The 22,800-nt window shown below is 43.6% G+C and overlaps 1 protein-coding gene across 2 annotated transcripts in view; it reads right to left on the bottom strand.

Annotated features, from left to right (window-relative positions):
- The window catches only part of VWF (von Willebrand factor), a 248,017-nt gene that overhangs the window by 73,855 nt on the left and 151,362 nt on the right, over window positions 1-22,800 (bottom strand). For both annotated transcript variants that reach the window (XM_054039064.1, XM_054039074.1), the window contains exons 31-34: window positions 13,311-13,454; window positions 12,229-12,393; window positions 7,740-7,783; window positions 2,279-2,456 (exon numbers count right to left, since the gene is read on the bottom strand). In XM_054039064.1, the coding sequence (XP_053895039.1) occupies window positions 2,279-2,456; window positions 7,740-7,783; window positions 12,229-12,393; window positions 13,311-13,454 (531 nt within the window). The remainder of the gene's footprint in view (window positions 1-2,278; window positions 2,457-7,739; window positions 7,784-12,228; window positions 12,394-13,310; window positions 13,455-22,800) is intronic.

Here is a 22,800-nt window from a genome sequence, read left to right as displayed (position 1 = left end):
CACGTAATTAAAGACTGCATCAGAATACATACACATAATAGGGCTGAATTAAGGTTGCCCAGGCATCTGTAATTCTGGTATTTCCTAGCTTTAAAGTGTTTAATTTTGCAAGCATAATTAATATTATTTTTTAATGGCTTGTGTTCTATATATATGTGTGTGTTTGATGTATATATGTACACAATTATATGTTTACCATATTTGTAATGTGTAAGATGCATTTGGGGCCCAGTACTTATAATTAAGGCTATGTTTTAGTCACAGGTACTTTTAGTAAAAGTCATGGACAGGTTACAATCAGTAAAAAAAAATTCACGGCCCATCACCTGTCCATGACTTGTACTGTACCCCTGACTAAATCTTGGAAGTGCCGCAAGTGCTCGTGGGGGGAACTGCGGGTGCTGGGGGTGGTGGCCCAGGGGGCGCCGTGGGTGATGAGGGGAGGAGGAGTTGGCGGGGCTGGCAGGCTCCCTACCCGGCTTCTCGGAAGCAACAACATGTCCCTCCCTAAGCTCCTAGCTCCACGCACTGCCAGCTCCACAGCTCCCTTTGGCTGGGAACCGCTGCCAATGGAAGCTGTGAGGGCCATGCCTGTGGGCAGAGGCGGAGCTAGGAGTTGAGGGAGGGACATGTTGCTGCTTCCGGGGAGCCCCCCAAGGAAAGCATGGCCCAGAGCCCTCAACCCCTCCCGCATCCTAGCCCCCAACCCCCCCCCTCCACACACACACACAAACCCAAACTCCTCTTGCTGCTGTTTGGGAGAGGATTGGCTCGAGACTGCCCCGGATCTAGCCACACTGGCTGCTACAGAAATCACAGAGGTGACAGAAAGTCACAGAATCCGTGACTTCCTTGACCGCCATAACAAACTCACAACCTTATTTGTAATCCATCTGAAAATATCTGTATGTTTGAAAGACATGTATGTCTTCTTATGAAAAAAGCTTAAATATTAAACATATTAATTATAATTTGAAATATTTTAATTCTAATTTTAAGATTTGTTTTTTTCAAGTCAATGTATTTAGTACTAAAAATGAAAGGAAAAGATATTGAAAATATGAGGAAAAATCAAAACTGTTTTAATCTATAACTATATCTTTCAATATTTTGCATGTCTCCATGCAAAATCTCTATAGAGATGTGTGAGCTCCCACTTGCTGACATTTGTGAGATGCTATCACAACTAAGGGCATGTCTACATTGCCGTTGGAGGTGTTATTGCAGCACACGGAGGCATATCCATGAGAGTTTTAATCTAGGCAGCATGGCTAAAAACAGCAGTGAAGCCACAGTGTGCAGAAGCTTTCGTGTGGGCTATACCAACCCGCCTAGAACCCTGGATACATACTCAGCTTCCTAGGCCACACCAGGGTCTGTGCCACTGCGTCTCCACTGCTATTTTTAGCCATGCTAGACAATTAACGGTCATGCAGATGTGCATACCTGAGCTGCAATCACACCTGTCATTGCAGAGTAGACACAAGCTAAGAAAGGGCCCTTTGAGCCTTCAGGAATGTTAGAGGGAGAGCGATGCCAGAATTTCTCGTAGGAGCTTCCAGGCAATGTAGATCTGCTGCACCACCCTTAAAAAAAGCTAGCTCTCTCCTTTCTTTGCACCCAGCGAACCGCATGCCCTAGTGTGAAGGGAGTGGGGGGAGCACAGCCATAGCACCTAGGGCAGGAGTTATCTCCTCATGCGACTCTTAGGGTACGTCTTCACTACCCGCCATATCAGAGGGTAGCAATCGATTTATCAGGGATCGATATATCATGTCTCGTTAAGACGTTATATATCGATCCCCGAACGCGCTCACCGTCGACTCCAGAATTCCACCAAAGCGAGCGGCGGTAGCGCAGTCGACGGGGGAGCTGCGGCCATCGATCCCGCGCCGTCTGGACCCCAGGTAATTCGATCCAAGATACTTTGACTTCAGCTACGCTATTCACGTAGCTGAAGTTGCGTATCTTGGATCGATTCCCCCCCCCCCCAGTGTAGACCAGCCCTTAGTCCTCCTTCATCTTGTGTTCATATACAAAGGCTGGCCAAAGACCCCTTCTGTGTCCTTGTACACCATCTGGCCAGAATCCAGCCCTAAATTATTTGAGACTATGAATTTTGATTTTGATAAAGAACCAGTATAAATTCATCTTAATTCAAGCAACTTTGGATTCCTCCTCAGGTTGTAGCTCTGTGTTCCATTCATCAGTACATTTCCTGAACACATTGTCGGTCCTGGGGGAAAAAAAACACGTATATGCAAAATAAGTTACTCACATGGACATGTCCAGCGGCAGCCACAGGTTTCCTCAGTTTTAACAGCAGGGAGATTATTCTGACATGTAGGTCTTGGCATCTTCGCACAATTAATTCGGTGACTCTCCAGAACCGTGTGGCCACCTGGTAAGCATGTCACAGAGTGACAACTATCCAGTAATGTCCATTTGTCACCGGGCTATACAAGAAGACATGCTGCTATTAAAATAGGGTTTGATGCAAGAAAAGAAAATTCAAACAACACGTGGAAGCCTCCACATAGCAGCTACCAGACTGTGTTCCATAACCTAAAACTAGCAAGTAAAGTGACACTGCCAGCAGTGCTGTTCAAAATAGCCTTGGATAATTAAACAATAGAATGCAACGTATTAGGGAGTTCATGGGCATGAGAAAGTTAATATAGAAACATCGCAAGAAATAGATTCTGAAATTCCATGCAAAGGATAATAGTCTATAATGAGGGATGCTTTGCTGGAAGAGCATGAAATATCTGGTACTTTTGTCTATTGTTAGCAGAGCAGCCCTGCAGCACACATGGACAACACAGTCAATAAAGAATTTCCCAGTGCTTTTCTTTAAATACCAATGCCTTTGGTTTTCATGAGTGTAAAATTATTTTGGAAAGTATTCTGAACACAGATGCTCATAACACAGCAGGAATTAATGAGAGTTGTTTCAAGCTAGTAAAACAAAAGCCCCTTTTCTGAAGGCTTGGAATCGCTGGGTTATTTTACCTACAGTCCTGAACCCTTAAAAATTCCACCCATCCTGAAGGAGATCTGCTGCCCTGCAGGGTGAATGTTATTAGATAACCACGGTGTTCATGTAAAATAAAAAGGATACTCTCTTCCTGCAGGACAGTTGGAATTTTAAGGCTCCAGGGCAATACCCTCTTAACCTCTGAGTAAGGCTATGTCCTCACTACGGGGGGTGGGGTCAATTTAAGATACGAAAATTCAGCTACACAAATAGTGTAGCTGAATTCGACGTATCGGAGCCGACTTACCCCGCTGTGAGGATGGCGGCAAATTGACCTCCGCGGCTCCCTCATCGACAGCGCTTACTCCTACCTCCGCTGGTGGAGTAGAAGCGTCGATTCAGTGATCGATTGTCGCGTCCTGACGAGACGCGATAATTCGATCCCCGAGAGATCGATTTCTACCCGCCGATTCAGGTGGGTAGTGTAAACCTGCCCTAAGTGGTGTAATCACAACCTGTGTTCAATCCTCCACTGAGCACTCTAACTCCAATCCTGCAAAGCATTTAAGCACATGAGTAGTTCTGTTGATCTGAATGCCAAATCATTCAGCATCTTGCAGAAATGAGCCCTAAATTCCCAGAAATATCATCCCCAAAATGCATGCTTCCAAGACTCAACACCCCTAACTGACTAGTCCTTCAATGGGTGAGAGAATATCTTTTATTGGACCAACTTCCAATAATAGATATTACTTCACTCACCTTGTCTCTCTAATATCTTGGAACCAACATGGTTATCACAACACTGCATACAATCCTTCAGTGTCAGTCCTAGATGTTCTACTAGGAATAAAGACAGTGGTTCTAAAAGCTGGATGACAGCACCCCAGATTCATAAGCATAAAGAGCATGGGGAAGAAAGGATGGTGACTATCTAGATAGGCTACCTTAAGGCTTCTTAGTTTCTGCTCTTCTCTAGTATTCATGAGAGTGAATAGCAAGGTGACAAAATATCTGGGTTAGACACAGCATAATTCATGGTCTATTCTTGGCACTAGTGTGCAAACCAGGAATAATGCTTTAAAAGTATTTTTCTACAGCTCTGAGCTATGGGATACCATTAGTTCTAAAAGAGAACTGCCAGATTTGCAGTCATAAATATTGGGAGTACATATTAAATATGAGTGCATTTCCCTAGGCATGCTTTGTAGGTCTTAGGACTTTGAAAAGATTTCATTATAGCAAATGTCTCTTAAAAGTTGTCTAAGATTTTTCAGGCTTGAGAGCCTAGGGGAAGCTATAAAATAAATAAAAGTAATGTGAGGAGTTTTAAATATGGAAAAAATATTTAGGTAGTAAGATATGACATGTTTTTTAATTATACTCTCCTCTCTCTCTCTCTCTCTCTCTCTCAACCCATTGGAAGTAAAGCAACTGGAAGGGTACGTAGACAGCTGTGCACATCTGGCAAAAAAGGCTTTTTGGTTTTCATATTTCTTTAATTATTTTTATTTAACCCATTTACAGGAAACCTATCACAAAGCATCTACGAGCTGTACAATAAAACCAAAGCACAACACATTAAAAAATTCAATTAAAAGAACTGTCCAGACACAGCCAAGGAATCTGGCACAGTGGGAAACCCAGTGACCCTCAAAGCAACAAACAGCGGCTAATTCCCAACTGATGTGGAAACATTGGAGGGGGGAAATGGGATAGAAAGCATGTGCGTGCACACACACAAAACACATATACCAATAGCAGAGGCTCCAGAATGGTCAAGGATAAATCATCTGAAATAGATGTGATTCCCAGAATGCCAGACGACGACCCAGGCAAACTTCCTCTCAGAGGGAGCTCCATATCTATTTATTTAGATTTATACACTCATTCTATAACTGAGGACCCTTAGCTCAGAAGGCCCAGCACCTTCACTGAACTCATGAACAGATAGCTCTTTATTATTATTATTATTAGGGTTTTATCACCAAGGGTTGATCTACACTAGAAAAGTTCTCTTGGCATAACTATATCGGTTAGAAGAGTGATATCTTACCAATATAGCTATATCTAGTCTGGATACAGTTATATTGGTATAAAGGTGTCTTATAATGGCTTAGGTTTCAGAGTGGTGGCTGTGTTAGTCTGTATCAGCAAAAACAACGAGGAGTACTTGTGGCACCTTAGAGACTAACAAATGTTAACGCCCTTCCTGCAGCAACCCGCTTAGCACCTTGTAGATCAGGCATAAGGTCCCATCCTATCAGAATTTAGGAAGGAATCCTAAATCTGCATTGATAAGGGCTTGCTCCTGCAGGGATGTGGATGAGTGTTGCGAGAGAGCAGTCCTGTGCTACAGATGGAGCTGCCGAAGATGCTGCTTTTGTTCTTCATGAGCCAATAAGATGAAAGAAGAGAGATGGGAGCAGGTGCTGTAGACAGGTGGTTGAGCAACAACTCTAGGCCCAAAACACATCGGAAGGCATTGAGAAGCTGACTATGAGGGATAGTATTTTATTAGCAGTGTCCAGGGGGTTGCTTTGAGCCTCTGGTGCCCCACACTGCTATCAGGTTTTTAATGGCAAGTCTGCCTCAGTTTCCCCTTTGTTTGGCTAATCACCATTTAGCCCCATGTCTATTATTGTCTCATTATGACTCCAGACAGAATATTAATAGTCTCCTCCCACCTCTCCCAGCATGTTCCTCCTCACCATGTTAAAATCTCTTGAGTCAGGAGGCAAGTAACCCTTGTGAAGAGTCAACAGTCTCAGGCCTCTTTGCTCCACAGGCCTTAATAACCCGTTTGCTGAGGTTGATAGGAGTTCCCAGTCCCACCCACTCCTCTGGGTTCCAATCCAGGGATACTGTATGAAGAAATTGGAACCAAGTCCTTACTGCTTCCTTGGACTGCTTCTTACCACACCTCCCTAGTTGACTGTTTCCAAGACTCACTCTGATCCTCTTCTTCTGGAGGTCCATTTACCCGGGCAGCTTCCCACCAGTCCACTGCTAAACAACTCTGCGCTCAGTGGTTCCTCAGTCTCTCTGACAGCTGACCTTCCATTCTGGCTGGCAGCCTTTTCATTTCCCTAGCTGTTGCAGGGCCACCAAACAGCCCCACCTGAGGAGGTAACTAGTCTCCCTGTTAAACTTTTAGTGTCTGGGACAACTTGAGGTCTGTATGTTCTATGACAAGCACCTATGGACACATTTCTGAGGCAATGTTTGGCTCCTATAACTACCTCTGCTCTCAATGTCTTCTAAAAGCCACTGTTCCTGGCTGGCAGTAGGAATAACAGAAGATCCTTAAAAAGGCCACCACTCCAATGCAGGGTACAATTTCAGATAGGCTGGTGCTTGGCCTTTCTTCTTGCAGGGCATGTGGAACCCATAATTTTTGCCTGCAATTTTTCTCTAGCAAAATGAATTATAGGTGTAAATCTGAGTATTTGATCTTCTAACTTCATGCTTTGCATCTGCGGCTAGGTAGGTAGAGGTATAAATACGGAAATTTCAAATATGGATGCAAAAATTAATGTGCAAATTTTGCCGACAAATTGGAGGCTGCCCTTTTGATAATTTGGGTCATCATTTATATTAAATGGTTTGCATTTAGCTTTGTTTGGACTAGGAATAATAATGATTTTTTTTACCTTGAGCCAGCTATCGCCACTTAGCACCTAATGAACATGCAGTTTAACAATTTTGTTATGATGTTGGCTTCTGGGAGTCAATACTATGAGGCAGCAGTGATTTAAAAACACACCTTTTTCTGAGTCTAGACATATTCAAAAGGACTTATGCTCTGTCCACATCCTGTCTTTCTAAGGTTATGCCTACACTAGGAAAAAAAGTATATTTGAATACGTTAACTAGCATAGACAAGGCAATTATAGTTTTAATACATTAACTGATTAAGATGAACCCCAGGATGGAGTTTACAGTGCTTGTCTACACTTAAAACACTATGATGCCACAGCTGCACCACTGTAGCATTTCAGTGTAGACACTACCTATGCAGACATGAGGGGTTCTCCCATCAGCGTAGGTAATCCACCTCCCTGAGTCCCTGTCTACATAGGGACTTGGGTCAGCTTAACTATGGCACTCAAGGGTGCAGATTTTTCACACACCTGAGCAATGCAGTTATGCCGACCTAATTTTCTAGTGTAGACAGGGCCTTGGACCCTACCAGATGATGCATGGATTAGTAGAAGCCTTTCCACTCAAGCACTGAGGCTTTGTCTTCACTGCTTTAAAAAGGTCCCTTTTACAGCAAAACAACAAATATGCACTAGTTTTGGTGGAGACAGGGCACCTGTAGTGTTTACTACAAGGTAGTTCAGCAAAGTCAGTGGTATACTTCTCCATCTGGCCCCCATTGCCTACTTTAAGTCATGACAAATCTAAATGGTCTTGTCTCCTTTACATTTTCACAGCGGGCTAAAAACCAGACCTTTCTGTCAGGGAAGACGAGCCCTGAGTGCTAGTGCTTTGGCTCTGTGTGCACCTCCTTGAACACTGCTCAGCACACTACAGGATCAAGTACCATCGGGGAGAAAAAAAAAATTGTGCAGCGCGCTCCTATTGTTCTATTTAGTAAACGAATATTTGCATTCTCAGCGATCATTACTGAAGAACAATTAATATTGTTCAACACTTTCTGAGGCAGAGCACATACATAGACATTCATGTTCCAGAGCAGACGCTCTACAATATTTTACTTGAAAGGGAGATGGAGGATACAAAAAAATACACTTACTCTCCTTTTATTCCCATCCTCATCTATACAGTCTCCAGCGGGCTCTGAAAGAGAAAAAGACATATATTTGGCTTATCTCTCAGCTGTCCAGGATCTTAGATCAAATCCACTAAAATATCGATTCCATCTTTTAAAATGTAACTCAGACTAAGAGATTTTCTTGTTTTATACCCTGTGAATTCGTCCCTGAGGACCGCACGCATCTGCCCAAAATGTTTGCCAGAAATTGGGAATGAGTGACAGGGGATGGACCATTTGATGATTACCTGTTCTGTTCATTCCCTCAGAAGCGCCTGGCACTGGCCACTGTCGAAAGACAGGATACTGGGCTAGATGGACCTTTGGTCTGATCCAGTATGGCTGTTCTTACGTTATGTTCTTACAAGAGGAGATCACAGAATAGACAAAGCCGGTTACTAGTAGCATCATCTCCCATTCGCACTCTGTCTTTAATCCCAAAGCACTTTACAAACAATCTGCATGAATAGCAGTTCCGATAGACTCATATAGACTTGACCACACGCTCAGTGATTAACATGTGATAATATAGTATATGGTATATTTACCAAATAGAGACAAGTAAAGAGCATGGCCCCAATTCAGCTAAATACTTAAGCATGCAACTAACTTTAAGCATGCAAGTAGTCCCACTGATTTCAATGAGAATACTCACATGCTTAAATTCAGGCATACTCTGCTCTGATTCTGTGGTGATGGGCAGCAATCTAAAATCCTAAAACAGATATTCTTAAAGTACCTTATTGAACTGGAGCCTCTACATGCATGTGTACAAACACACACAAACACACAATGAAACAAGGAGAATATATGAATATAGGACTCGTGGATTCCTAGATCACCAGGCCAGAAGGGAACACTGTGATCATCTAGTTTGACCTCCTCTATAAAACAGGCCATCGGAATTCCCTGAATTAATTTCTGTTAATTAATGGGGTACTGTGGCATAATGGTTTGGTTGGCATGTGTTTGGGATGTCCCCATTCCTCATAAGTAGCAAACCTTTCATACCATACTACACTATTCAGGGGCGGCTCTACGTATTTTGCCACCCCAAGCATGGCAGGCAGGCGGCTTTTCACAGCATGCCTGCGGGAGGTCCACTGGTAACATGGATTCGGCGGCATGCCTGAGGGAGGTCCACCGGTCCCGCGCCTTCGGCATACCCGCTGCCGAATTGCCGCCAAAACCGCGGGACCAGCGTATCTCCCATTGGCATGCCGCCAAAGGCTCCCTGACTGCCGCCCCCAGAGCGACCAGCAGGCCACCCCCCGTGGCTTGCCGCCCCAGGCACGCGCTTGCTGCCCTGGTGCCTGGAGCCGCCCCTGACACTACTCCAGGATATATCATCTATATGTCTCATATTTTACAGGAGCAGTATTGTATTTTGCAAATATTTGAGAAAGCTTTTAAATCTTTTTGATCAGTATTGTTTATGGTATGCTTCCACCTGTAATGCCAGGCTCTCTTAGTACAATTACTCCAAGAAGGGGTAACTTATTTACTTTAAGAAACTTCTAAAAAATGATACAAGATAACTTTCCTGTTCAGAACAATGGCATACTTTTAAGGTCTAATATCTCAGTATCTACCACTGATAAAAGCAAGAGCCAAATTGTTCAGACTTAGGTGCCTGACTTTAGGCATTCAAGCTTGAGTCTTTAGTCCAAAAGCCTTGACCCAATGGAAGGGGGAGATACCAGCTATATAATAGCGTACAGCTCCTGTTTCCAGTCCTTACAGGTCATATAAGTTGCAATAAGAAAATGATCACTGGTTTCAGCTTCCTGTTCCCCATCCTGGGCCTTGAGGGGAAGCAATTTTGGGAAAGAAATCCCACATTTTATAGGGGCAGGGTGGAGGAAATATGTCTTTGAAAGCTCACTGTTTAACAAGAAAATGGCAGCTACTTGAGAGATATTAAAATGCCAGATGTCATCTCAGTGGAGATGGATTAAATATCTATACGCCAGATCCTGTCCCCGCCCCCAAACACACCTGATTTACATGCAGCAGTACTTTACTCTGCAAATAGTCCCATTAATTTCAATGGGACTTCTCATGCAGTAAAGTACTATTCAGCAAGGGTAAAGCTGGCAAATGTTTATACAGCACCTAGAACAACTGGGGCCTGGTCCATGACTGGGGCACTTATGTGCTACCACAGTACAAATAAATACCAATAATAATATGGTCCTATATAGTGACTGACTTGGGGCTTAACAGTAGTAAAATATTGCCCAGAAATAAAGCCAGTTCCTGAGAATGTGGCAAAATATACACAGATGAATTAACTATGTTTTACACAATGATTTTTTTCTGGTCTTGTTCCTGGATAAAGTCCTTATTTGGTTTATTGCTCAGTTTTAATTATCTGAAATCTTTATGGATATATAGCCCTCAGTGGATAAACTTGCACAGAAAAATTTATGTTCTGGACTCCTCATTCACAAAGGGCCTGATTCTGCCTCCTTTTCTTAAGTTACATAATATCCCATTCTGCCACTTCTTCCATTGACATCTTTGGGATGACTGACACAGCATGGCATTATTCTAGGGGAGTAAAGGTGGTGTAATTAGGCTCCACAATTACACACTTGGATTTCTGCACAGAAGCCGTAGGTACAGAAGTTCTGATCTTTGTAACTTTCGTATACAAACATGGCTAGCTGCATCAGTGCTCCCTGCCATGTCCTCTTGCTAGAGGCAGACGCTCAACATAGCAGGAGATATCAGACCAGGTAGCAACCTCTTCCCCTTAGTAGGGGGACAGTCATTAATAGAGCCTGTTTACTTTTCCATGAAACTAAGGCCTGTTTTTCACTTAAAACTTAGGTTGACATAGCTATGGCATTCAGGGGTGTGAAAAATCCCTCCCTAGAGCACCACAGTTATGCTGACCTAACACCCGATGTAGGTGCAGCAAGGTCAATTAAAGAATGCTTCCATCAGCCTAGACATTGCTGCTTGGAGAAGTGGAGTTCCTACAAGGATGGAAAAATCCCTTCCATCGCTGTAGTCTGGTCTACACTATGGTGTTCTAGTGACATAGCTATGGCACTGTAGCTATGCCACTATAGTTCCCATAGCATATACACACTCTCAGGAAACCCAGGTACTTTGTTGATTTGTCTGTTTGAAGGCCAAGTAGGACATCTGCTGAAGTCTATTTTCCTCTAAAATGTACTATTATCTGTCTAGAAAAACAATAACACAGACCTAAGTGTCCTCAATAAACCAATTTTTAAGCAATCAAATGGGTTAAAAATGCAAAGAGTGTGTGTGTATACACATGCACATATATGCACATACACCCACATGCATAGGCTGCCCTTACTATGTCAATTTTGTCTACTACTACTACTACTACCTAGCTTTATATATTGCTTTTCATCCAAGGATCTTGTAGCACTATTTACAGGAGGTCAATGTCATTATTCCCATTTTACAGAAGGGTAAACAGAGTCAGAGGGAGGGTTAATGATTTGCCCAAAGTCACCCAAGTTGCCTCAGTATAATGTGAAATTTTACTATACTGAAAATACATATGGTGAAATCCTGGCCCCGGTGAAGTCAATGGCAAAACTCCCATTGATTTCAATGGGGCCATGATTTCACGCACAGAGAATAGTACAAGTACTCAGGTAATCTTGTCTACGGCAACTGGAAAGTTTTCAAAGGTGACCAATATATAAAGGCTTCACTTTGCCAGTCTCAGGAGCATAACGCAGCAGTTCTTTAACATCTAAATGTATGTTATGGCAATGTACAACTATAGTTGAGGATAGAAAGTGATATGAATGAAATCCAAATCTGGAACAACAGGGACATTTAATTAGGCAGAATGAGTAAGTCAGATTTGACCCTTAGATCACAGATAAGAATGCAAAAAGTTCCGAGGGATCTTCAATGGCCCCAAGTGATCAGAACTTTGGTTTTACATCTCACCCTAGAGCTGGCACCCCCACTAACAAACTTCCCCCTAACACCATGCTTGGGCTATTTTTCTTCAGCAGGGAAGCAATGTCCCATGGAGAGTCGTCAATGCCAACCAATACGCTATGGCTTTCCTTGGTGGTCTTTCATCCAAGTAGTGATCCATCCTGTGTATTGATAAGATCCACAGCCTAAAGGGACAGGGCTAAAGTTAAAAATTCTCTCTGAAAGCTCCTGAAGTAGAATAGTAGTTAGTACTATGCTGGAAACATTCGGAATCAGTCACCATACTAAGTGACTCTGGCTGTACCAATGAGAACTCAAGTAGAATGTCAATGAAACACCATCTGACTAGGTATCATTTGGCTGACATCTGGAAATGAGAAAATTGATGGGCTTTTGTCTGAAATTAGCTAAAGATTAAGGTCATGAAAGGAATAGGAAAATACTTCTGAATATTGTACAAAGTACATTGTCTTCATCGTTTCTGGTGGTTGTTTTTCTGGCTCAAGTTATAAAACTACATGAAACTTACCCGTGCACAGTTTATTGACAAATGCATCATCCAAGGTGACCATCTTGGGAAGGTCTTCAAATCGTCTTAGCTTAATGATCTTGTCAGTAGCAGATTGGCCAGCTAACGTCCTCAGCTGCTCTTCATCGTATCTATCTCCAACTCCAATTGGGAACAATGACACCCCTGGGAAATGGGAAGCAGGTTTTAAAAGTGTAATGGAAAAGAAGGGAGCCTCCTTGCCTTTGATTTGCACTTTCGAGTAGAATTCTAACAGTTAATTTCAAGTATTATTCATATTATTCCCTCCCTATAGGCTGAAGGCAATTCAGCACATATATTACTATGTTCTAAATCACTGTAATAGTTATTATGAGATTTATAGTTACAATAACCACTGTAAGATCATGCAAGGTCAACATGAAGAAGCTGGAGACATTCAGAAAATGTTTAAAAGAACTAAAGCTTTGATCATTGGGGACATGCTGTTTTCTTTGTTTCAACACATTTAATTAAAAATAACAACACTGAGCATTTAGATCGTGTTTTACATCAGTAGATTATAAAGTAATTTGTAAAGGAGGATGTTGTTATTTCCATTTTACAGGTGAGGAAACTCAGATACAGAGAGGTGAAATGCCTATGGTCACACAAGTTATAAAGCCCCATACAGTATATACTGATGCACTTACAGGATGTATAAGTTATGGCAGAATTTGAGCTACTGTTTCTTACTCTGTTTATGAACCTTGCAAGAACTATCTCGATGTAATGGGGTCTAAATTTATGACATTTAAATATTGCCACTGTAATCCAGTCGAATCCACAATGGCACTGAGAGAGTGAAAGGCTGTAAATGGAGTGAGGCCTATGTTTACTAAGTTTCAAACAACAGGTCTGTACTTGCATTACCCCAAAGTTTAGGGGCATCTGGATCTCGGGGTTTTGTTAAGACCCATCTCTACCAAATAGTAAACAATCACATTGAATCACCGCACTCATAACATCATGCCAATGTTTGGATTTCTTTACTCTCCATCCGAGCTTATTACTTAAAAAATTAAGCAAATCAGTAAAATTAGTGGAAAAGTGATAAAATTTACTGTTGATGCTTGCAGAATATGCAGCAGAGTCCACTGGATCCTCTGATTTCTCTGATACAATGATCACTGCTATCTTTGATGCACTGGGTCTTCCTCCATGGGCTTCAGACATGGCATGCTGAACTGCAAAATTTACTGCTTCACCTAGAAGCAAATTAAAAGATATATGAAAGAAGCAATAAATCACTTTCAAAAAGGCTGTAAAAATAAAGCTTCAGTAGTGGATGATGGATAGGGGAAATGCTCTTTTCCAAAGCATTTTTAATGTCTCTCTTTTTTACCATCCTCTAAAGCCTCTGTCAGCTTTAGAATTCCACTGCTACTACTACTACCTCCCTATATTGAAGGTTTTTCCTAGCTTCCCATAGTCTGAAATAATGGGTGTTTTACTGCCCTTCCCCTGACTTAACCACTGGTGTAAAGCATGTCTTTTGCCTTGAGGATCACCTTGTCTGGGAGTATTACCGTGCCATTGGTTGGGTAGAAGAAAGGAAAGAGGAGGTATCCAAAAGGAACATGTCTTTTATAACCCACCTATTTTTCCTTTCTGTGGAGAAACAGTGACATCCAGTGGATGATTACATACACCAAAACTATAATCACCAGGGTATACTGTACTGTATTTGTCACCGGCACAATTCCCAGAAAAGATCTAGTGTGTTCCTGGTTTGTTTAACTTTTGCTATAACTGCAAGGAAGTATATTTTTCCTGATTTCTATCTGCAATTTCTCTGAAATCTGGAAGCTTCAGACTAATCTGGACTATAGCCAAACAAATGCTGCAAAAAAGGATTCATGGAATTCTGTTCAAATGAAAATCACAAATTGGCTTAGATAACATTCATTGTTTCTCTTATTCAATATCTATGAATATTCACTCAAGCAAAGTTCAGAAAGAGAAAGTATTGCAAATACTTGTACTCAGATATATGTTTGCAAATACTTGTACTCAGATATATGTTTGCAGGGGGTATTCACTTTGGAAATGATCATATGCAGCTTTCTTGAAAGCTCTTTTGGGTTTGGGAGTAGAGTGACCAGAGAGCAAGTGTGAAAAATTGGGACACTTTGATTTTCTAGTTGCTTATACAGTAACGCCTCACTTAACGTTGTAGTTCTGTTCCTGAAAAATGTGACTTTAAGCGAAATAATGTTAAGCGAATCCAATTTCCCCATAAGAATTAATGTAAATGGGGGGAAGACGGGGGTTAGGTTCCAGGGATTTTTTTTTTTGGCCAGACAAAAGGCATTATATACATTTTAAACAAGCAATTTAACATGGGTATAAGTTTGAAACAATTTTAAAGAAACAATTTAATATTACAATCATCTGAAGGTGCTATAAGTTAGGAGAAGCACGTTGCGCAGCCGCAGCGGCAACTTCCCCTACTGTGCAAGCATCCAGGGCGGGGGACTCAACCCTAGGCCTGCTCAATGCACCCCTTCCCCCAAGTCCCCACCCTTAACCTGCCTCTTCTCTCCCCCTACCTCCTCCCCCTTTACTCCACACCCGCGTCCTCACTCCTCCCGCCTCCCTCCTCTGCCTCCTGCCTGTGGTAATCAGCTGGTTTGTGGAGTTCAGGAGGCAGGAAGGAGTGGGGAGGAGTGAGGACTTGGCGCGCAGGCTTCCCCTCCCTCCCCTGCCTCCTGAATGCAGCAAACCAGCTGATTGCTGCGGGCAGGAGGCGGGGGAAGCAGGGGGAAGGCACTGATCCGTGGGGTCCGCCAGCGGGCAGGAGACGTGGGGGGGGGCGTAGGGGAGCTGATGGGGGGCTGCCAGTTGTGGACAAAGCAGGCAGCCAAACGACGTTATAGCGAAGCATTGCATGACTTTAAACTAGCATGTTCTGTAATGGAACAGGGACATAAGATCGAAAGAACGTTAAGTGAGAGGACGTTAAGTGGGGAGTTATTGTATAAGGCAAAGCCTTTAATATCAGTATGTCTGGTTACCCTATTTGGAAATCACCAGTTTAGAGAGCAGAAATGATACCATGTGACTTATATAACACTTATAACAAGGTGAATAGTGGGTTAAGAATAATCAATACTTGAAACTACAGTTGCAGGGAATAGTTTATGAGCAGTCCCCAAGGCAGAAAATATTTTTGCACAAGCATTCACTGAATAATTTTGAATAACAAACACGTTCATAAAATATAGGAAGCCTGGTCACATATAATCCACCAAGAGGACACCGGAACAGCTCTCATGCTTAAACTCCTTTGATTTAATGGCCTCTGCATCATGCCCCCAACAATTGTTTCATTAGCGGAGACAGAGCTCCTTTTCTCAAATTACTGAAAGCAAGGGCAGCCTCTAGGAAGCCCACTCAGCATATTGGTTATTGCTAGCCTGGCAGCAGCAGGTGATGTCTCTGCAGAGCTACAGGGTAGGAAATCATGCTTTCGAGAGGTCCTAAGAAGCATCAGGCTTCATATATGTGCCTGGAGTGTTCTAAGATGTTCAGCTGAACTCTCCCACCTCTCATCTCACAGCCCTGCTTCAGGAGGGTCTTCTCCTTCCCTCAAACAAGATGTCTTCCATCCACCTGATTCTCCAAGATCCCCTACTCCCTAGACAACTTACAGCTTCCCTGCCCCCCTTATCTCAGCTACTGGCCCTCTTCTCCCATGTTACCAGCAATGTGTTATTCCTTCCCCACCAAGGCTTGGCACCCAACAAGCACTGCCTCTCCACATTGGTACATGGCCTGCCAGAAGAGCTGAGACCCACCAGCGAGGGCCAGCAAATCCCATCAGATTTACTGCAGTCTTGAGTTCCAAAGTGGCCATACTTTACAGTGACCAGAAACCTCCTTCCTCCTGGCACAGCTGCCTCCACTGGCAATCTTCTGACTCTTGAAAACTGCCCAGTCCCCAAGTATGAGCCAGAGTCCTATGTGTATCTGAAGCACCAGCTTGACCACAATCTCTGCCATACATGCTTTTGCTTTTTAGTAACTACCACAGGTAGGCTGGAAGGGTGGTAGAAACGGAACATGGCAAGTGTGACAGACCCAGACCAGTGCAGTACAGGAGTCTGGTAGAGGGCAAATATACTGGTCACTAGATGAGTAGTTTTCTGTTCCCTGAGTGACCAGAGCAGGGGCTGCACTAGAGTAATCAGGAACCTGCTAGAACCAGTTAAGGCAGGCAGGCTAATTAGGACATCTGGAGCCAATTAAGAAGAAGCTGTTAGAATCAATTAAGGCAGGCTAATCAGGGCACCTGGGCTTTAAAAAGGAGCTCACTTCAGTTTGAGGTGTGAGTGTGAGGAGCTGGGAGCAAGAGGTGCAAGGAGCTGAGAGTGAGAGGGTGTGCTGCTGGAGGACTGAGGAGCACAAGCATTATCAGACACCAGGAGGAAGGTCCTGTGTTGAGAATAAGGATGGTGTTTGGAGGAGGCCATGGGGAAGTAGCCCAGGGAGTTGTAGCTGTCATGCAGCTGTTACAGGAGGCACTATAAACAGCTGCAGTCCACAGGGCCCTGGGCTGGAACCCAGAGTAGAGGGCGGGCCCAGGTTCCCCCCAAACCTCCCAATTGACCTGAACTGTGGGTTCTTCCAGAGGGAAAGGTCTCTAGGCTGTTCCCCCAATCCACACGGTGAATCTCTGAGGCAAGAAAATCTGCCAATAAGCGCAAGACCCACCAAGATAGAGAAGGAACTTTGTCACACAAGCTATTTATAACTAATAGATATAACAAAATATAAGGACAGAATTAACATGAAAATTTCTGTTTCCATCCCCCAGAGTCCTCCTTGCTGCTTAATAACCCTGAAGATTCATTTATTTTGACCTGTCTCTGATAAAACACTCCTCTACTCATCCTCAAAGCAAGCCATCTTCCAGGCAGATGAAAACAATAAACTGGGGGTGGGGGTAGACCCACCAACCTCTTGGTTGTTCTATGAAAGACTTTTTGGTTTCTGTTTCCTTTGTTTTATATATAAGAAAATCAAGTTTTCCACAGATTTATTTCAATGGAAACCAAAAACCAGATTGTTACAAGATATAACACAATAGAAAATCCTTTTCAGTTTACCAAATTTTCGGTGGATATTCCCACCCACCGCCCCTTTCTAGACCACATCTAGAGAAGGGAATCACATAGATGTAAGCGAGAAATACCAATCACAAAGCACGTGGGCTAGCCCAGAGATCAGAGACAGATTTTTTGCATAGTACCTGTGTTGATACCAACCATTGATCCAGCATTTCTGAATGTTGTTTTAAGGTGCATTAGAATGGGGCAACAACCCTGCATTTTCAGATCCATGAAGGACATTATAAATGTTCACATTAAAATGACAAACATAAAGTACTGTGGTAAATCAAGGCTTAGACACTTCAGTGATGGGCACTATAGAAAACCCTAAGTTCAATAGAAATCGTCCCAACTACTCTTGCATGGTAAAGCCAAGAAATCTTTTTCTTTAAAGAAAATATGGGAATGACCAAATATATACTATTTATTAATGACATCGGGTGTAATCCTAGCTCCACTGAAGTCAATGGGAGTTTTGCTCATAGTCAAGGGATTTCACTCATACTGTTTTTCTTCTCTGGGGAAACAAAACAAAACACAGCAATTTACTTGCATGTTCCTCAGGCCCAGACTAGTAGACAACACGTTGCCACAAATTGGCCATTATTGTAAGTTATCCTAGGCCTGTTACTAAATATATGGCTTATTATTTCAAATGGTTTGTGTTTCCTATGAATATATAAATATAAAAAAATAACTTCAATAACTGTATGTATTTTTGGTGCTAGACTCACAGCCTATGAAAAATAGATGTGGAAGTCTTCAATGCTAAAGGCCTTCATTACATACTGCGGGGGCGGGGGGGGAAAGCATCATGTAACACTTACACAATATGCAAATACCCATAGAGGATTGTGGAGTGTGATGGGACAAACCCAGAATACCCCTGCACTACGAGTGCTGCAGCATGCGTCTCCACTGCCTCTGGAGGTAATAGGCCCACTTCTGGCCTCTGCAGGCATAATGGCCGGCATTTTGAACACATGGAGATCTAAATTTGGGCTTCTAAATTCTGAACTATAAGATCTGATTTTCAAAAGTGCTCAATTAGCTCCCAGAAACTTTTTCACTGAAGTCAATGGAAGCTACTGGGTACTCAGCATCTTTGAAAATGATCCCACTGAGGCCTGATCTATACTACAAAGTCAGGTCGACATACAGTCGTCTTGCTTCGATCTATGTGTGCACGTGTCTACGCTCAGGCCATGTCTATGCTACAAACTGTGATCAACAAAAGTTATGTACAGTACAGCTACCAAAGTTTGTATATCGCCTGCGGGCCTGCATGCTTGGCTGCTTGCATGACCACTGCACATGTTCACCAGGAGTGCTTGTGTCGATGTAAAGTGGAGTGCACCACAGGCAAGTAGCCCACTGTGCCACATGCTGCCATCCAGCACAATGCATTTTGGGAAAATTTTGCAAAGTGCTGTGGGATAGAAATGACTTGCAGAGGGATCTCAGGGAGCTAGAGGTCAAGTTCCCAGGATGCAATTTTCTCCATCCCGTAATGCCACCCATATCCCATAGATTCCATGCCTTTTAAAAAAAAAAAAATCCCACAAACCCATCTCTGACAGAAGCATGGAGCCCAATGATTCTCCTGTATTTGAAGACCTGCAGGAAGTACCACAAGAATGGGGGACATGACGATTTCTTCAAGGACAGTTTGTTGAGGTACATAGCAAAATATAATTCATGGTTGGTGGTGGTGTTCACGGAGCAGCTGCAGACAGTCAAGCGCTACGTCTGGGCCTGAGAAATGAGCACTGACTGGTGGGATCACATCATATTGCAAGTTTGGGATGATGATCAGAGGCTGCGGAACTTTCAGATGTGAAAGGCTACATTCCTGGATCTGTGCGCTGAGCTCACCCCAGCCCTCCAGCGCAAGGGACATCAGAACGAGAGCTGTACTGACAGTAGAGAAGCAAGCGGCGATCACATTGTGGAAACTTGCAATGCCAGATTGCTACCAGTCAGTGGGAAATCATTTTGGAATTGGAAAATTCACTGTGGAGGCCGTTGTCATGCAAGTGCGTAGGGCCATTACTTGTCTCTAGCTATGCAGGACTGTTACTTTTGGCAACGTGCAGGTCACAGTGGATGGATTTGAAGCAGTGGAGTTCCTGAACTGAGGTGGGGTGATAGCATGCATATATTCATTTAGGCAGCAGCCCACTTTGCCTTAGAATACATCAAAAGAAAGGGCTACTTTTTTATGGTTATGCAAACATTGGTGGATCACTGGTAGTGCTTCAGAGAGCAGTATGGGCTGGTCAGAGAAGGTGCATGATGCTCCCATCTTTAAGAACACTGGATTGTTTAGAAAGCTGAAAGAGGGGACGTTCTTTCCCAACCAGCAGATTATCATTGGCGATATTGAAATGGCAAGAATGATTCTAGGGAACCCAGCCTACCTATTGCTCCCCTTGTTTATGAAGCCATACACTGGCCACCACAACAGCACCCAGGAAAGAGTCAACTACTGGTTCAGGAGGTCCAGAATGAGAGCTGAATGTGCTTTTGATTGAAGGGATTCTGGCTAGGATTCTAGATTGGATCTCATGAGAAAAATATCCCAACGCTTATAGCTGCCTGTTGTGTCCTGCATAATGAGGCAAAAGCTACCGCTAGAGTGGTGGTAGAGTGGCTGGCTGCTGTCTTTGAACAAGGGCTAATAGAAGAGCCCAACATGGAGCTACGTGGTTGAGGGAGGCTTTAAAAGAGCTGGAGGGTTGTCTGGCCCTGGAGCGTTGGATGTTGATAAGAAGTGTGCAGTGCTTGCTGTACATTTATAAATATGACTGGGTCTTTTCCTGAAGCTATCAGTTCTGTGGGGCTTGGTGTGTATTTACAAAGACCGTTTGTTTTGACTACCCTATGCATTCTGCAGTTTTTGTTGTGACCTAAAAAATAATTTGATTCTCCAAAATAGAACTTTGAGAAAAAAAAACAGGACAGAAAAATCATTGTACAAACCCCCGCAGGCAATGTTATACAAACTTAACAAATTAACAGGGTGAAAATTTAAAAATAGAAAGGATGTAAACATTTATGTCCACTTGAGTGTACAAATTGTAGTCCGTTGTGGCTCTGCATACACCAGCCATGGTTCTCACAGGTCAGTGCATGTGAAACTGTGGTTTTCCTTGCTGTCCCAGGCATGGAATGACAGAGGCAAGGATATGGCTTGTGAGACCATGTGGTATGTTGGGGGGTGCAGGGAACAGCAACAATGAAGTTCACCAGTGATTGCAAAGGGTAGAGTCTGGGATTCTTGGACCTGTAGGTCAACCAGGGTTTGCAGCATTTGGGTTAGCTGCCTGAGGGCATGTCTTCACTACCCGCCCGAATTGGCGGCAGCGATCGATCTATTGGGGATCGATTTATCGCATCTAGCATAGACGTGATAAAATCGATCCCCAATCACTCTGCTGTCGACTCCGGAACTCCACCGCAGCGAGAAGCGGAAGCAGAGTTGACGGGGGAGTGGCAGCGGTCGACTCACCGCCGTCCTCACAGCCAGGTAAGTAGACCTAAAATACACAACTTCAGCTACGCAAATAGCGTAGCTGAAGTTGCATATCTTAGGTCGACACTCCTCCCCCCCGCCCCCGTAGTGTAGACCTAGCCTGAGAAGCCTCATTACATCCAGGTGCATCTCCCCCTCTTTGTCCTGCTGGGACTCCTAGGCCTTTGTTCCATCTTCTTTTTCTCTTTCCATGCTGTTGATCAAATTGGCCCTCCAAGCCCTTCATTCATGGGTCCAATACAACAGTGGCTTGCAGGAGCTCACAGAACATGTCCTCTCTAGTCCTCTTCTTTCTCATCCTCATCAGAATTGGGTGTTCTGTGGGCATGGAGGGAACATCCCTCAAGACTGCAGCAGGAGGAGCTGCTGATAAAAATCGATAGATATACCACTGGATTTACAGTCACCATGGAACGTGAAAGACAAGTTTCAAAAATTCCTTCCATTATTCCCATAAACGCTTGTAAAAAGAAATGTTTATTGACACTTCAGCTTTGGAGCACTTCTGCACCACACCACTCTCAGGCCCCAGCCATGTTGAGTATGGCCCACCAGGGGCAAGTGGGGGAAAGATTTTCTGTTGCATGAGGCTATTGAAGTTCAGCCCCTATTCCATGGGTATATTTATAGGACAATAGCACTGAATATTGGCACTATTTTCCACAGGCAGTGGTGATTTTAGCTGATCTCACTCCCGAGGGTTACAAAGGTACAGAGAACACAGCTGCTACTGGCATCCTGAAATCACCTGAGCCTGTGTGCCGCTAGCCTGTTTACTGAAGTCATTGCAGAAAGGTGTGGGAAAGTTTCCTACTGCAGAGAAAGAAATAAAGTTGCCATCCTTAGAAACCTTTGGGGGAGTATTGCAGAGTATCTCCATGAAAGTGTCATCAAGATTTCTCAGCAGATTAAAAGGGATGTGGCTAAGTACATGAACAAACTGTTCTACATGCCTAACCCAACAGAGGAATTAAAAAGTGATGCCAATTCTGCCTGTTCGTTGTACCTCTGTCTCTCCTTGTATGAGTAAAACAGTAAAAAGTTGATATTGCTGTCTTCTTAGCTTGGGGATAGGCCAAATGCCATCTTTAAATGTGAGCACTGTAAGGAAAAACGCATGCACACACTTACCCAAGTTCCCTTCCCCTTCATCAGGCTCATTTGTGCTCACCTGTGGGACTGGCTACACTGTGGCAGAGTCTCAAAAAGGTCCTGGCTCATGGCATAGCTGGAATCCCCCGTTTTGTCTCCTCCTCTGCACACCCTCCTTCTCCACACCATTCACAGTTGTGGTCAACGTCTTAGGCTCCTCCAACATACTACAGTGGACTGTGGGGTTCTGGCAGGGTCTCTGCCAAGTATGGCATGCAGTTCCTTGTAGAAGCATCAGGTCTGTGACACAGCATCAGATCTATTCTTGACCTCCCTGGTCTCATGGAATCCCTGGTGAAGTTTCTTTGCTTTCATGCAGCACTGCTGCTGATCTCTGTTGCACCCCTTTGCCTGCACCCCTTTGCCTACACCCCCCACGCAATCTACTCAGAGATGTCCACCTTCCTATAGCTGGTCCATAGCTGTGCTTGCACAGTGTCTTCTCCCCACAGGCCCAGGAGATCTAACACTTCCTCTTTACTCCAGGCAGGAATGCATCTAGTGTGTGGAACTAGAATGGTCAGTTGGGCAGCTGCATACAACAAGGGTGAGCTGCTAGGTGTGTTCATCATGGTGGGCCATCATGAAAAGCCATTTAAAAAAAAAAACACATGGGGAGGTTTAAAGTGGGGCTGGCTTCCGGTCTCTGTGACCCCTGGGGAGAGGAGTATAAAATTGTGACCACTCTGATCACTGTTGCAGTGAAGAGGCCACTGTGGGACAGCTGCTGGAGGACTGTTAGCGTCGACACAG

The sequence above is a fragment of the Malaclemys terrapin genome, chromosome 1 (assembly GCF_027887155.1).
Source record: "Malaclemys terrapin pileata isolate rMalTer1 chromosome 1, rMalTer1.hap1, whole genome shotgun sequence".
NCBI lineage: Eukaryota > Metazoa > Chordata > Testudines > Emydidae > Malaclemys > Malaclemys terrapin.
This window is presented reverse-complemented; position numbering and strand designations above follow the sequence as displayed.